The sequence below is a fragment of the Stomoxys calcitrans genome, chromosome 1, assembly GCF_963082655.1.
Source record: "Stomoxys calcitrans chromosome 1, idStoCalc2.1, whole genome shotgun sequence".
Classification (NCBI taxonomy): Eukaryota; Metazoa; Arthropoda; class Insecta; order Diptera; family Muscidae; genus Stomoxys; species Stomoxys calcitrans.
Window position 1 is genome coordinate 250,900,690 of NC_081552.1, and position 14,533 is coordinate 250,915,222.

Genomic DNA, 14,533 nt, shown 5'->3' on the forward strand with positions numbered 1-14,533 from the left:
GAAAGTTGACTTTTAGATCCCTACGCAGGTGAAATCGTGAAAAATAAAACAAGATTAATAATTGGTATTAAAGAAAATTAAAAAGTTAACATTACAACGTGCAATTAACCCAACAATTGCAAAACATAAACAAATGCAACACAAAATCACAAACGCATCGGATGAATTCAAAATATATTTGTTTAAAAGTATTGGGAAATTGAAAAAGTTGGCCAATTAGGTACAAAAATTATTTGCGTTGTAACTCCAGCATAAATCTGGAGAAAACTGAGAAAGCCAGAACTTCGCCAAGAAAAAGAAAAAAGCACACAAGCACTGTCATACACTAAAGTGAGGGGCTCTCGATTAACGGTTCTAATTTTGTTGGAATATAGAGACGATAGACAGATAGCCCGAACATAAGACTGATAGTAGTAGGAAGCCATCAAGCCAATTTCAATTTCAAGCTCTCTTGTTGGCAATATTTGGCGAGAGAAAATTCTCCAATCGAACAAAACGTCGTAGCTAGCGGTTGGCCACAGGTGGAAATGGAAGACGATTGGACGGGCAAAGCGGTATCCATTGAGTGCGATGCCAAGCTAGGCGTATTTCAGGGCATTATATCTCAGTGTACTCCCTCGGAAATAACCATAGTTCGTGCATTTCGCAATGGTGTGCCACTACGAAAACAAGACGCCGAGGTGACGCTGCGTTCTTCAGACATTTTGAAGATAAATCTATTGCCGGCATACAATAACCAGAGTACCGTAACTCCTTCTGTAATAAATAAGCCCACCCCGGTTAAGCAACCGAATTTCGCCAACGTATCCAACGGAGGGGGTGCACACAGCCAAAACCATATACAAAAGCAGGACGTCAATTCTGCACTTAGCAACAAGATGAAACAAAGTAATGCGCCCAATCAAGAAGCTAATGTGTGAGTAGATAGATTACATTGGTTAAATTATTTTTCTTCTCTTAAACTAAACGATTGCATTTTCAGCCTATCACCCACATCTTCAAGAGCGCCCAGCGCACAACAACTAACGGCGTTCAACAACGGCAAAAAATCAAATTCACCCAATCCCTCGAGCAGTGTGGCCCTGTTCTTTGGCAATTTAATACCGCCAAAAGTAGAGGTGAGGCTGGGCGCGGCAAGTTGTTCGGCCTCAGTTTGTTCCACTTCTAATAGTTGTAATGCGGAGAGTTTTGGCAGTAGCGGCGGTGCATTAACTAGCAGCAAGCCCATCGATATTGTTCAGAGTGGAGGTTCTTATTACCCTGGCCAGAAAGAAAATGGCGCAGCCTCCTATTCGAGCGGAAATGGCAATGGCAATGGCAATGGTAATGGCAGATCACAACGCCAATCCATAAATGGTAATAGCTGCACAAGCATGACCAACGGAAATGGATCTCGTAATAAGCAACGCAACAACAAACAAGTCCGCAGGGAGAACAGCATTAAACATAGCCAAACGTTTAGCGCATCCATTGACGATCCTCTCCTGCATGAGGATTTCGATTTTGAAGGTAATTTGGCCTTGTTCGACAAGCAGGCTATATGGGATTCTTTGGAAGCAGGCAAAAAGCCGGATCTGGTGCAACATGCTGTATCGGCTTCCAACCAAAAAAAGTACAGGCACGATGAAAATATTCTTCATAGTGAACCGGCAAAAATGCGACAGATAGAATCGCTGTTTGAGGGCTCGGAGGATTTTGTAACGGACGAGGGACTTATAATACCAACGATACCCACATATGTGAGGTCGAAAATTGAAATGTGCGCTCAGAAATGTGGCCTGTCGCTGCAGCGCCAATTGGATTTGCTGGCTCGGGGAACTACTGACTTGGCAATTTTGTTGCTAGGTGGTGCACGACGTTTGACTCCGAACAATCGTCATCAGTGGCCAACAGTGGCAATCATATGTGAAAAATCGGAAAATTTCAGGTAATTATTTTATTCATTCGTCTCTGAATCATTCATATTAACACTTCCCCTTTATAGATCGAGCAATGTCGGAGCCGCTACGGGCCGTCAGCTAGCTTCGCATGGCCTGAAGGTACTACTTTACCTCGAAGAAGACTCAAATATAGAACAGAAGAGTATAGAAATTTCGCTTTTCAAGGCGACTGGGAATACGGTGGTGTATTCCGTTGAAGGTTAGAATGCCATTATTATTTATTTCCATAACACTAAATTTGTCTATCAACATTTTTCAGCTCTCCCCACACCTGATCTTGTGATATTGTCGACAAATTCTGCTAATTTGTCGGCCAATGTGAAAAAATGGTTAAGTGAAAACCGGTAAGTTATGACCACCTTCCACTCAGAGACGCCTTTCTATTTCAATTTCTTTTTTGCAGTGCATCCATTCTGGCCATTGATCCGCCACCAAGTGGCATTAATGATGTTTCCATTAAATATTCAATTTTACCAATCTTACCATTAAATGGCATATCATCGAATAGTTGTGGCAAATTGTATTTATGTAATCTGGGTATACCGGACAAATTTTTTTTCGATGCTGGCATTAAGTACAAAAGTCCATTTGGGCATAAATTTGTGATAGCGATCCACTCAAAGGACTGAAACAATCATCAGAATTTGAAACAAGCATTCAATCATGGAGATTAAACAAAAGCAAAGCATAAAGGAATCTTCAAACAATCAAACACACACAACCAAGCAACAATTTAAGCAACATTTTAAACGTGGCAGCAATTTTAACGCAGTACGATCGATAACTTTGTCGGAGGAGGTTGTTTTGCCGTGCAAACTTCTTAAAAACAATCGAGAGCAACATTCACATTAACAACAACAGCAACAAGAACAGAACAAATGCCATTTTATCAAAACGAAAAACAAAAAGCTTTAATATTTTCACTGACTGTTCTTTGTTGAATATTGAAATGAGCCTAAATAGGTAAACCGCTCCACTAATTAGTGTTGATTTCAAAATAACATTCCCGCCAAATTTAACTCTTACCCTCTTCCATTGTCCCCTCCATCGTGCAATGCAACAACATCAACAATTCTGAGAAATAAACAGAAAGAAGATTCCACATAATGTTGTTTAAGTGTTAGAATTAAAAATATAATAAGTCATAAGTTTAGGGTCATGTGGGAAATTTGTCCATATAAGACAATGTACCTATAATACTTGCCCAACCGCAAGAAGCCATTGGCTCTCATGCGGTCTCTATGTTGATGCTCAAGCTTGTAGATTGGGAACTTCAATTGTCAATTAAATGTGAAGAGAAAAGCCAGAGAATTCCTACTGAAGTCTGGTCTACGCACATAGATCGATCCAGGACCATTCCTGTCAAGAAAACAAAGAGACTCCATGGTTAGAGCGCCTGAAGGTTGTAATGTCAGTGCCGGTGTTGGTAAGTTTTGGTCTGCTGTCACACTCGAACAGTGATGGGCACACTAACAAAATTGTGTATTAATGGCAGTAAAACCAGAACAATCGACTAAGTAAAGTTGCTATGTGGAATGACAACTATGTGTCATTCGAACAAAGCGACACTAAGTTGATTACACAGAATGGGTGGTGGAGTGCAAAGAGTTATAAATATAAAATTAAAATATTAAGTCTTTGGTAGTTGCGACTCTTGATTTATCGAAGGTTCTCGATAGTCAGCCATGCCACGATTTTTTAAGGACGTCGCAAACACATCCTTAGAGGCGAATTATGGACCGCGAATTATTTGTAAGGTAAGAAGCAGTAAGAAGTAAAATGCCCGTTGATTGAAACATGAAGTTTCGCAAGGGTGATGTCGACTGCCCAGACACGTCGAGTTGGATCTTCATGATTTGGACCGAGAGTTAAAGCGCTCTAGATAAAGCAACATGTTAAGAGGTTCAAATAGCATTCACGAGGATACTGTGGGGAAGCGGTTAACAGCTAACGAGACCTTTCGCCGCCCGCATCTCCTGTGTTTGCAATGCTCATGTTTGAGTGAGCACCCTGTAAATGCAAATCCTCTCAGTGTTGCAAAAAAATGTATAAATCCGTTGGAGCATCTTCGATTGGAAATTCAACGATTCAATGCTGACTATATTCGTTTTTAGTGAAATTTTCACATGATTACTTTTTTTAGATAATGCATTTTGAAGCAAAAAAAACCTGCTGATTTCATTCAGTAGCATCTTCGCTCATAACTTGTGAAAAAATTATCATAAAAGCATTATGTTGTCATTGTAGTTATTTTTGTAATAGCAAATTACAAATTTTGCCCATGAACATTCCACTAAGGAACAAGGGCAAACTTCTCACATATCAATGAGTGCAGTCCGATTCAAGTTTAAGCTCAATTATAAGGGACCTCCTTTTTATAGCCGAGTCCGAACGACGTGCCGCAGTGCGACACCTCTTTGGAGAGAAGTTTTACTTGGCATAGTACCTCACAAATGTTGCCAGCATTAGGAGGGGAAAACCACCGCTGAAAATTTTTTTTCTGACGGTCTCGCCAGGGTTCGAACCCAGGCTTTGGGCGTCATAGGCGGACATGTTAACCTCTGCGCTACGGTGGCCTTTTGTAGCATTTCAAAAAAGTAACCGCGAAAACATGGGTTTTCAACTGTGAAAAACGAATGATAAGAAAAAAAACGCTGCTATAAATGTAATTGATGGACATATTGAGCTGAAGGCTATAACTCTTTCCTTATACCTTAACTAGCAGTAAATAAATTATGATTTCCAAATTTCGCCAGAGAAAATTAATCTATTGTAGTAAAAAACATCCTTTTATTGTTTGCATCACCCTGTATTTCTGCCAACAACTGTGTTATCGAAAATAATCGAAAGCTACCACCATCGAACCGTCGACGCAGTTGTTTATTTCCGATCTTAGTGTTCCTTTTTGATTTTATTTTATTTAAATTAATCTAAAGTGAGATAAGTAAATCATATATATGGTATAAATTAAACGACATTGCAAAAGCCACAAGGTGAAACCAAGTGATGAAGTAAGGAAGAAAAAAGCTAAAAAAAAATTTTAAGATTTATGTGCATGAGTTGAGGGGTGTGTTTTGTGTGGCTTTCATTGCAGAATACATACGTTGGAGAGACAACAACAAAAAGTCAAGTCAAAGTACCGTGTAAATTTATTCGAATAGTAATTTAAATTGAATTGTAAGTTCTAACGGGAGTTAAGAGGATGCAAAGAGAGGTCAGAGAATTTCATGTACTTTACTTCAATCTAAGGCATTGCGAAATTTCACAAGTGTTTATTACCATTGTACTGATTAAGTTCTTATCGAATATGATTAAAATTCAGTGATGTGCGATGATGACCTGTTTTGTTTGATTGTGTGCAGTGTTCTTTGTGTGGAGTGCAAACTCTTAACTCTTTATGGATGTACAATGTACATACATACATATGTATGTAGTTTTCGTCTTTTCTTTATGAATGTACTGTGCGAATGTATGTAGTTTTCGCCTTTTTTATATGTGCGATTTCAGAAGGCCACCACCCTTTCCTACGATTTTGCTTTTGGATTAAATGCTGCCTGTATTTAAATAAATAATAACAATGTCTACACGCTCGGCCTCAGCAACGGATGGAGGTGATGCTCCTCGCCCTCCGCCCAGACGTCGAGCTTCTGCTGCCGCAGGCCAACAACAAAGGCGTTTCTCTTCCAATTCCAGCCAAGAATTTAGTGCCGGTCATACACCTCGTCGTTCTTTAGCTACAGTGGTAAGTGTCAAGTGATTAAAATTAAAAAGTACCTATGTACCTAGTTGTTTTTTTTTTTCAATTTATATCTGATTTCTTCATCTCCCTATTACCTATTATTATAAACTTTTGAACGGTGTTGTCGTTGTCGTTGTCGTTGTCGTTGTCGTTGTCGTTGTCGTCGTCGTCGTCGTCGTCGTCGTCTCCATCAAGCCGACAAACGACGAATATACGATAAAGCAAATTCAACATATGTTTTTGTTTTCTTCTTTGCATTGTATTTATTTGAAACAGCTGTTTTGATTAAAACACAACAATAGCTACCTATACATAGGCAAAGAAGAATGCGAAAAAGTGGGCATTATTCATTTGGGTGGAAACAGGCGTGAGTAGGAGCGAAGAGCTCTTCCACCAAATGAACCCTCACTATATATATGAGCAATGTTGTCGGTGTTACCAGTGTTGCCATTATGAAAATGTTTTTCCTACCTGAAGTAAATAATAAATGTTTCCAAAAATTCAAAAAATTGAATTTTCGTAACTTTTTTCGAACCTTCTATTGGGTTGCCCAAAAAGTAATTGCGGATTTTTCATATAGTCGGCGTTGACAAATTTTTTCACAGCTTGTGACTCTGTAATTGCATTCTTTCTTCTGTCAGTTATCAGTTGTTACTTTTAGCTTTAGAAAAAAAGTGTAAAAAAAGTATATTTGATTAAAGTTCATTCTAAGTTTTATTAAAAATGCATTTACTTTCTTTTAAAAAATCCGCAATTACTTTTTGGGCAACCAGTGGTATGTGGGCATCATAGGGTTTTTTTAATACCGTGCACGTTAAGCACTTCGCCATGGTTCTGGACCATGTCGGAGAAATATCGTAATGCAAAACCTCTTAAAGTTTTATATGTATAGGCATGCTTGTTCCTGATCCCCGGAGCAAAAGAAACCTCATTCCTGGATCAAAGTTTCGGCATTAAATTAGTTTTCCAGATTTGCGTAAGGTGCCATCACATTACATGTTTTTGTCTTATGACATTTCTGTTTGTTATTTTTCGATTAGAGCGGTGCTCTATTCCTTCTGACAAAAATATAATAACATCAGCTGTTTTTGTTGTCAGTTGAATGAAAGCAACTCCAAATAAATTGTGTTCACAACCTTATAATTTATACAGCTTTCTCAAAACTTGAAATTTTTTTGCCATAAAAAATCTGCTTTTGATCCATTTTTAGGTTATGTCATACAAAAATAACATATTAGAGTGATAGCAAAAATGATGAATCGTATGTTAATTGGCAATTTTGACACACATAATGAAATACCAATAGTACATAAAAATTGGCATGTCATAAGACAAGAACATATAGTCTGATAACACCTTTACTAGCTATTGAGGTATGCCATACGCAGTTTCAAAATGCGACATAGATCGTCCTGCTTAGGCCCCAAAACTGTTAACACCGGTGATTCCGCGTTTGTTGGGTCAGTAATATATGCAGGTAAATTTGGTTTGTTTTTGAAAATTTCTAAAAATATCGTTTAAGAACAGCACCCCATACGTTCTCAAGAAGTCAAATTGCCTGATGGTTTTATGTAGAACCTGCAACATACCATACAAGTTGAAACTCATAAAATACATTTCATATATACGATAAATCGATTAGATCAGCACATTTTATGACCTCCAGATAAGAACTGACTTAAGGCCAAAACAGAATGACCGCGTTGAGCTTTGTTTTTGAGCGTTGCGTTAAAAAGTTCAACTCTGCAAACAAATCCCAAAAATGTAAATTGTGCCCATGAGCATTCCACTGAGGAACAGGGGCTAACTTCTCACATATCAATGAGTGCAGTCCGATTCAAGTTTATGCTCAATGATAAAAGGGCCTCCTTTTTATAGCCGAGTCCGAACGGCGTGCCGCAGTGCGACACCTATTTGGAGAGAAGTTTTTACATGGCCTAGTACCTCACAAATGTTGCCAGCATCAGGATGGTAAAACCACCACTGAAAAATGTTTTTTTTCTGAGAGTCTCCTCAGGATTCGAACCTGGGTCTTCAGCGTCAAAGGCGGACATACTAACCTCTGCGATACGGTGGTAAATTTCTTTATTGTACTTTACACCAGTTTCAAATTTCTTTTTGTTCAAAACATTCAGCTTTTCCTTTCAAATTAGGTGGAGATTATTAGAAACGGCAACACTGTTTGATGTTGTAGTAGGCTCCCTCAATTCAATTGAGAACAGCTACTACCTCCGCCGCCGCCGTCGTCGTAGTGGCTAAGGCTCGCAGCTCACATGACATTTGTGTGTAGTCATTTCACGAATGGGTCTCCTCTTTCAGTTCAGTTTAGTTAGGTTCACGAGAGAGTAAAAACGTTTTTGGGACAATTGGTGAAATTGTTCCTACATTTCGGTCTGTCTCTGTGTATGAGACGACGTCATGAGTCGGAATCGAAAAGAAAAAACCCAAAAATGTTAATATTTTAGTGAAATTTTTCTGTAAAAAATTTGTGTTTGAAATCATTTTTTATTAAACGATTCGCCAACCATTGTTAAATGACGTAGTGGTGTGTTAATTAAAATTGCAAAACAAAAAAAAATAATTTGCCTGCCTCCACCTAGTTAGTGGCCTTTTCCGTTGTATGAATATATGGTGTGTTCGTTGTGTGCGTGCGTGTGTGTGTGTGTGAGCTAGTATCACTGCTCATCAAGATTAACGAAAAAACAAAAAAACGAAAAAACCCATTGTTTTATTAAATTTAGAAGGAAAAAAAAGCCCTCTTTGAGTCTCATTTAACTTGAAAGTTAATTACATATACCAAACAACAACAACTTGTCATTTTTCCCTACCCTCCGTGGCCTTAACATCAAAATAAGAAGACAAAAAAAAAAAAAATAAAAAGGGTAAAAAGCCAATTGAAAATTTGGACAATTAGTCATCATCCATTGAATTAAAGCAACGAGAAGAAGGAGGGGGCGACCTTTGTAGAAAAAGAAGTAATGCCATCATCGGCCACAGCAGCGACAGCGACGCCTCCGCAAAAATATTAATTAAATTATGAAATAATCTGGATACCAGGCCATCACAACTCGTCAAACCCCCTTAATCGAAGGGTAAAACGAGGAAGAATCTACATAATTGAGCATTGAGTGCATGAGGTTGGGTTGTCGCCAATAGCGTAGAGTACAGCGAATGAGTGTGCCTGATTGAACTTATTTTTACATTAAAGAAATCAAAACAAACCAAATAAATAACAGCCGCAGCACAATGAGAAATGACAAAAGTCATTAGCAGAGGCAATTGAAAAATAGCACATTCCGTGGAGGGATATTTTGTGAAATCAAAATTCTTTCCCTCAGCCGACCAATCAAGCGAAAACCACGATCACTATCCACTCCCCCTTACTTCTCCGTCCATTGTATCAAAGCCACAGAGCAAGAACAACCGTCCGCGTCATTTAAACCAGTTTCAAGATATTTTTTTTTACCCGCTTCTCTCCCGATCTTTTGCAGCGTATAACATTAATGGGAACAGCAGCAACAACAACAACATCGAAACCAAAAACAACTACATATACAACGGCGGTTTGTTGATGAAGAAGTACGTTCTACTTACTACTTTGGTTGTCGGGCTTATTACGCTTTTTGTTCATGTGAATGCTCGTTTAAGCGTGCTGAAGTGAGCGCGTGTGTGTGCCCGCGTATGTTTTTTTGTTTGTTGAAATTCCTATCATAAAAAAAGAGAGCAACGACACAGCGCTAGACTGACTATACAACGATAACAAAGGTGGTAAGGTGGTTCCCCATGTCCCCCACAACAGCAGCACTCTTCAAACACGATAAAGAGAACATCCCAAGAGGGAGAGAGTAGAGGCGCAAAACAAAAAAAAAATATATAGAAGCAACAATATTCAAAACATTTGAGATATTTGTGTAAATATACCACACCACCTCGAAACCCAGGAAACTACATATTACCAATCTAAACTAAAATATGGCTGAGGGTCTTGGCGAAGGACAAGTTCATGGTTACATGGATGTAAGTAAAAACCATATCCTTGGCCAACCGCATACATGCCATCACACAAATTACCTTACCTTACTATCTTTACGCAGGCATAGTATAAGTCGTAGCTTAAGTGGCTATTAAAAATTTAAAGAAATGTCAACATTTGTTGCAACACCTAGCACAGGTGATGAATATTGGTTGTTGTTATTGCTGCTGCTACTGTTGTTGTTGCTTTAACTATTCTATTGTCTTTTCAACATCGTCGTTAGAATTGCAGATGACCTTTGAGTGACAATAAGAAGGCAAAAGAATATGTACAAGGGTTTCCCTTTCCTTTACAATAAGAATTTCTAATTAACAAAGTTGGTATAGGGGTATAATAATAGGATGACTTACATGTGGATACATACCAACATAGGTGGTACAAATGATTGTACATTCATATATAGGTGCTACGAATCTTCCTGGTAATTAAAATACGCTCCCTTTATTGTTCGAGCTCGGACAATAGTTTTTCCTCATTTAATGTCAGGGTTGCCAGTATTTTTCTTGTCCCCGAACATTGAGTCCTTTGTCCGCAAAAATTCCCAATTACAAATGAATATCCCCAAACAATTTTAAAACTTTTTTTTATAAAAAAAATTATAATTTATTTTTTGGTCGGCCAAACCGACTAAGAATGTGTGTCACTTGAAGGCACGTATACACAATTTTTGAAGTTATAAATGGATAAAATGGACAGCGATATGGGGCCTGTTTTTTTAGTATTATACATTCAATACAAGTCAGTTGTACTGGAAAGATAACCATTGCCAAGTTGGACTGGATATATTGCTATCGTTTTCATGCAATAGCATTCGATAACAGGTGCTGTGCATAAGTGGATAGAATTGTCCTGGATAATTATCGATATCATGCAATTACAGGTAATAATCACCGGTTAATCGTGATTTGGACTTTATAGTACTGAGGCAAAATTGCAAATTTTGCTCATGAACATTCTACAGAGGAACAAGGGCAAACTTCTCACAAATCAATGAGTGCAGTCCGATTCATGTTTAAGCTTAATAAAAAGGGGCCTCCTTTTTATAGCCGAGTCCGAACGGCGTGCCGCAGTACGACACCTCTTTGGAGAGAAGTTTAACATGGCACAGTACCTCACAAATGTTGCCAGCATTAGGAGGGGAAAACCACCGCTGAAAATTTTTTTCTGATGGTCTCGCCAGGATTCGTACCCAAGCGTTCAGCGTCAAAGGCGGACATGCTAACCTCTGCGCTACGGTGCTGAAGCAAGTACCTATAACTTGATATAAATTTTACCGATGGATTTTATTGAAATGTCTATCAAAACATTTTGAACATTTGAAAAATTCCTTCTAAAATTCCTTTTAAAAATCCTCAATTTTTGCTCCGAATCTCCATGAAATTCTCAAGTCCTCAAGTCAAAAATGTAGTCCTCAGTATTAGGGAGAAATCCCTAATACTGGCAAAACTGTTTGACGTTATTGATCGGTCATATCAGTGATGATAATTATGATACTTTGGTACTTTTTTTTGATACTTTTTAGACATCGCAAGCACCACGGCAACCCGCGCCATAGTGCTTTTTCGAAAATAACAATTTTTCATTATATGTTTTCGAAGACTCAAGAAAGATATATATAATATAATTTCATTATATTATATATATCTTCTTTATATATGTTCTTTAGACTGCATTGACTTTCCTGTCACTGCACTGCCTGATGTGAGCGTTTTAGGTTCTTTGCCTAGTCTAGTCTTCCGGCTCTTAAAAGTATTTAGACGTGGTGATTCTTATATCAAAAATTAACATGTACAGAAAGGAAAGCGTCAGAAGATACCATCCAAATGAACCCCATGGTCGGTCACCTTTGGCTTTTGGCGTGCATGATGTGAGGTCATACCCTAATAAACGTTTTAGAAAGTAAGCGACCTCAAGTACAACAAGTGCTGTAAGGAGACGCCATACAGGGATAAAGAGTATTCAGAGATGGAGTCGCGCCGTCTCAAGCCAAATACATAACTAGTAACGCTATTAAATAAGGTGTTTAGCTTACGTCTACTTACCCAGTCGCAGTTAGCAAACAACTCACAGCCGTGGAGAATGCCAGGAACAACATAATTCCTTGCCAAGAGAGACTTAACGCGCAGCGGAGTAACCGACTGAGTGGCGCAGAGAGCACGCAATTTTGAATATCCCTGACCAATGACAGAGCCGATATGATTACTCGAAGTCAGAGTGCTGTTAATAACCACGCCCAAGTTCTTTGCATGAGGAACGATTTCCAATCTAGCGTCCTTAATGAATATACCGAAATCACATGAAAAACGAGACAGCCTGTTTCTGATAACAACACACTTGGACTTTACAGGGTTGAGAAACAGGCCATTGGCTTTCGCCCACGTGCTGACTCTTGACAGATCATGATTAAGCAGACGTATGTTTTAAGTAATCTCATCCCTCGGACTTCCGATATATATCTGCACATCGTAAGCGTACATATGTACCTTACAATAAGACAATTGACTCGCCAAGTCGTTACTGTACAATGAAAAGAGAAGAGGACCCAGATACAATCACTGAGGAACACATTTTAAAACAAGCAGAGGCGACGATACAGAAGAATTATAACTGACGGACTGAGTGCGGTGTGACAGGTACGACAAAATAAGACGAACGGACGTAGAAGAAAAATTGTAAAGATGTATCAGGTTACATGAGGAGTAAAAAGGGGGAGCAAGAGTCTTACAAATCTAGGATCAATGCCATCAGATCCGACAGCGTTAGACTTTACAGTCGCGCCACACTCAAGGCGGGTCCAATACAGCTGAAGCCAAAACCAGAGTCGTCATCAAGAGAGGGGGAGATATTGATGCCATAGAAATTGGAAATAACTGGGAACTGTGGGACATTAACAAAGCTCCAATTTTGTTGAACATCTATTAGTATCTTTCCCAAATCCTATGTCTCGAATAACCTTCCAAGTTCTCTTGGAGCCTGTTGCAAAAGTAAAGCGTCTGTGATAGAAGTCTTTCTTGGCTATCATAATCAACTTATTGACGTGGTCTCTTGCTGAGCGAAAGGCATCATGTAACTCAGGCATCCTGAAACGTCTCCACCTGCGATGCGACATATTCCTCTTGTGAATAGCCGAACGAATATCCCGGGAGAACCACGGTTTCGATCTGGAGGACACTTCTCTAGTCTTGAGTGGAACCGTAAGTTTCTGTAGCTCACGGATATTCCTCTGTAGAAAGTCAGTTTGTTCATCGATAGTTTCCATACGAAATATCAGATCCCACTCGATAAGCACAGCACTCAAAAGCAAAAAATCATGGTCGAGACTGACAAAATCTCGATATGAATAAGTTTCCCTAGTCCTGGTGAGCTCAAATTATTGAGTTGCCCAAAAAGTAATTGCGGATTTTTCATATAGTCGGCGTTGGCAAATTTTTTCACAGCTTGTGACTCTGTAATTGCTTTCTTTCTTCTGTCAGTTATCAGCTGTTACTTTTAGTATATTTGATTAAAGTTCATTCTAAGTTTTATTAAAAATGCATTTACTTTATTTTAAAAAATCCGCAATTACTTTTTGGGCAACCCAATATAACATAACATAACATAAAAAGATCAAGTCATGGTTCAAAAACATAAGGCTGACAGTTGGTCGTATAGGAGGACTTTAGAAGTGTCACTAACAAAGTACAGATCGAGAAGCGTACTGGAGGATGCGGAAAAAATGCGTGGGAATTGTTGCAAAAGCCCCAAGGAAGACATTTCAAACGTCAAGCCCGTGTCCGGTAAAACGTTAGAGTTGAAGTCCCCAGCAACCACAATGTCTGAGTAAGCAAGAGTGAGAGAGAGAGAGGCGGACAGAGAAAAAATCTAGAGTATCCGTACGGTTGTTCGGTCTCTAAACGCACCCCACTAAATGATTATGAAGAATTGGATTCCAGAAGTCACTGAAATGAATGCGTCCTATCCCATGGGTCATATAAGGGAATTTGCTAAAAAAAGACCACACATCCATAATGTGGCATAGTCCTTGTAAAAGATGCTACCTCAAGCTTAAGTCCGTATTTCTATTTTATGGACAGTTGAAATTTGAAAAAGTTCGCATTGTAAGAGCTCAAGTTTTCTATTGTGAGACTAAATTAGCTTCCTCCTTATATGATTGGCATTTGTTTATATGTACATGTGGCTTTTTTGGTAGTATAACAATACCCAAAAAAAAGCATACATACATATAAATATTTGTTAATTTCGTTTACTTTGGTTTTAGCTGCGGATTGTTTGTGCGTACGTTTCTCTCCCCATAGTTCTTGTTTGTACTATTACTTAAATTGATACAGAGTGAAGTATATAATAAAATGCGAGCACATGCGTTAGCGTAAAGCATGCAGAGGAAACTTTTTTTTTTGTAAACAAAATGTACAATGTGTTGCAAAAGGCAAACTTGTAGACTGGCACAATTGTTTGCCATATAAATTGAAAACAAATATTGAGTGTCCGAGTACATACCTGTAGCTGCATGTTTGTCGATAAATACACGCCCCACATGAAAAGTATTTTTGAAGTTACAACACAAAAAATTAGGATATCAATTATAATGAAAAATAGCTGGTATACTAGTCTTCATGGTCTTCTTAGGCGTCTTCTTCAATCATTGAAATGTGTAGTGTTTAGGTTTTCTGTAAAGTGTTTGGATAACATTTTATCAACATTAGCTAGCCGCGCTCGATGATACATTGTCCATCAGTTATCGATAAAACGCATGTGTTTTTGGTGGGTGTGTGTATCGTATTGCAGATAAGAAATGTTAACAAATCAATAATCGTAATTAAA

General features: G+C 38.5%; 2 protein-coding genes across 14 annotated transcripts in view; both read left to right on the forward strand.

Annotated features, from left to right (window-relative positions):
* LOC106092295 (enhancer of mRNA-decapping protein 3) lies at positions 1-3,057 on the forward strand. Its single transcript, XM_013259121.2, has 5 exons — positions 1-916; positions 983-1,927; positions 1,985-2,139; positions 2,200-2,284; positions 2,344-3,057. The coding sequence occupies exons 1-5, from the start codon at positions 528-530 to the stop codon at positions 2,567-2,569; spliced, it is 1,800 nt and encodes a 599-aa protein (XP_013114575.1). The 5' UTR covers positions 1-527; the 3' UTR covers positions 2,570-3,057.
* Positions 3,058-4,802: 1,745 nt separating this feature from the next.
* LOC106092293 (E3 ubiquitin-protein ligase Nedd-4) overlaps positions 4,803-14,533 on the forward strand; it is a 51,951-nt gene continuing 42,220 nt past the window's right edge. The window contains exons 1-2 of one of the 13 annotated variants that reach the window (XM_013259109.2): positions 4,804-5,366; positions 5,448-5,682. In XM_013259109.2, the coding sequence (XP_013114563.2) occupies positions 5,518-5,682 (165 nt within the window). In that variant the 5' untranslated portion in view covers positions 4,804-5,366; positions 5,448-5,517. Of the gene's footprint in view, positions 5,683-7,986; positions 9,697-14,533 lie in introns of those variants that run through there. The other 12 variants (XM_059361810.1, XM_013259110.2, XM_013259113.2 and 9 more) reach the window with 12 other exon arrangements.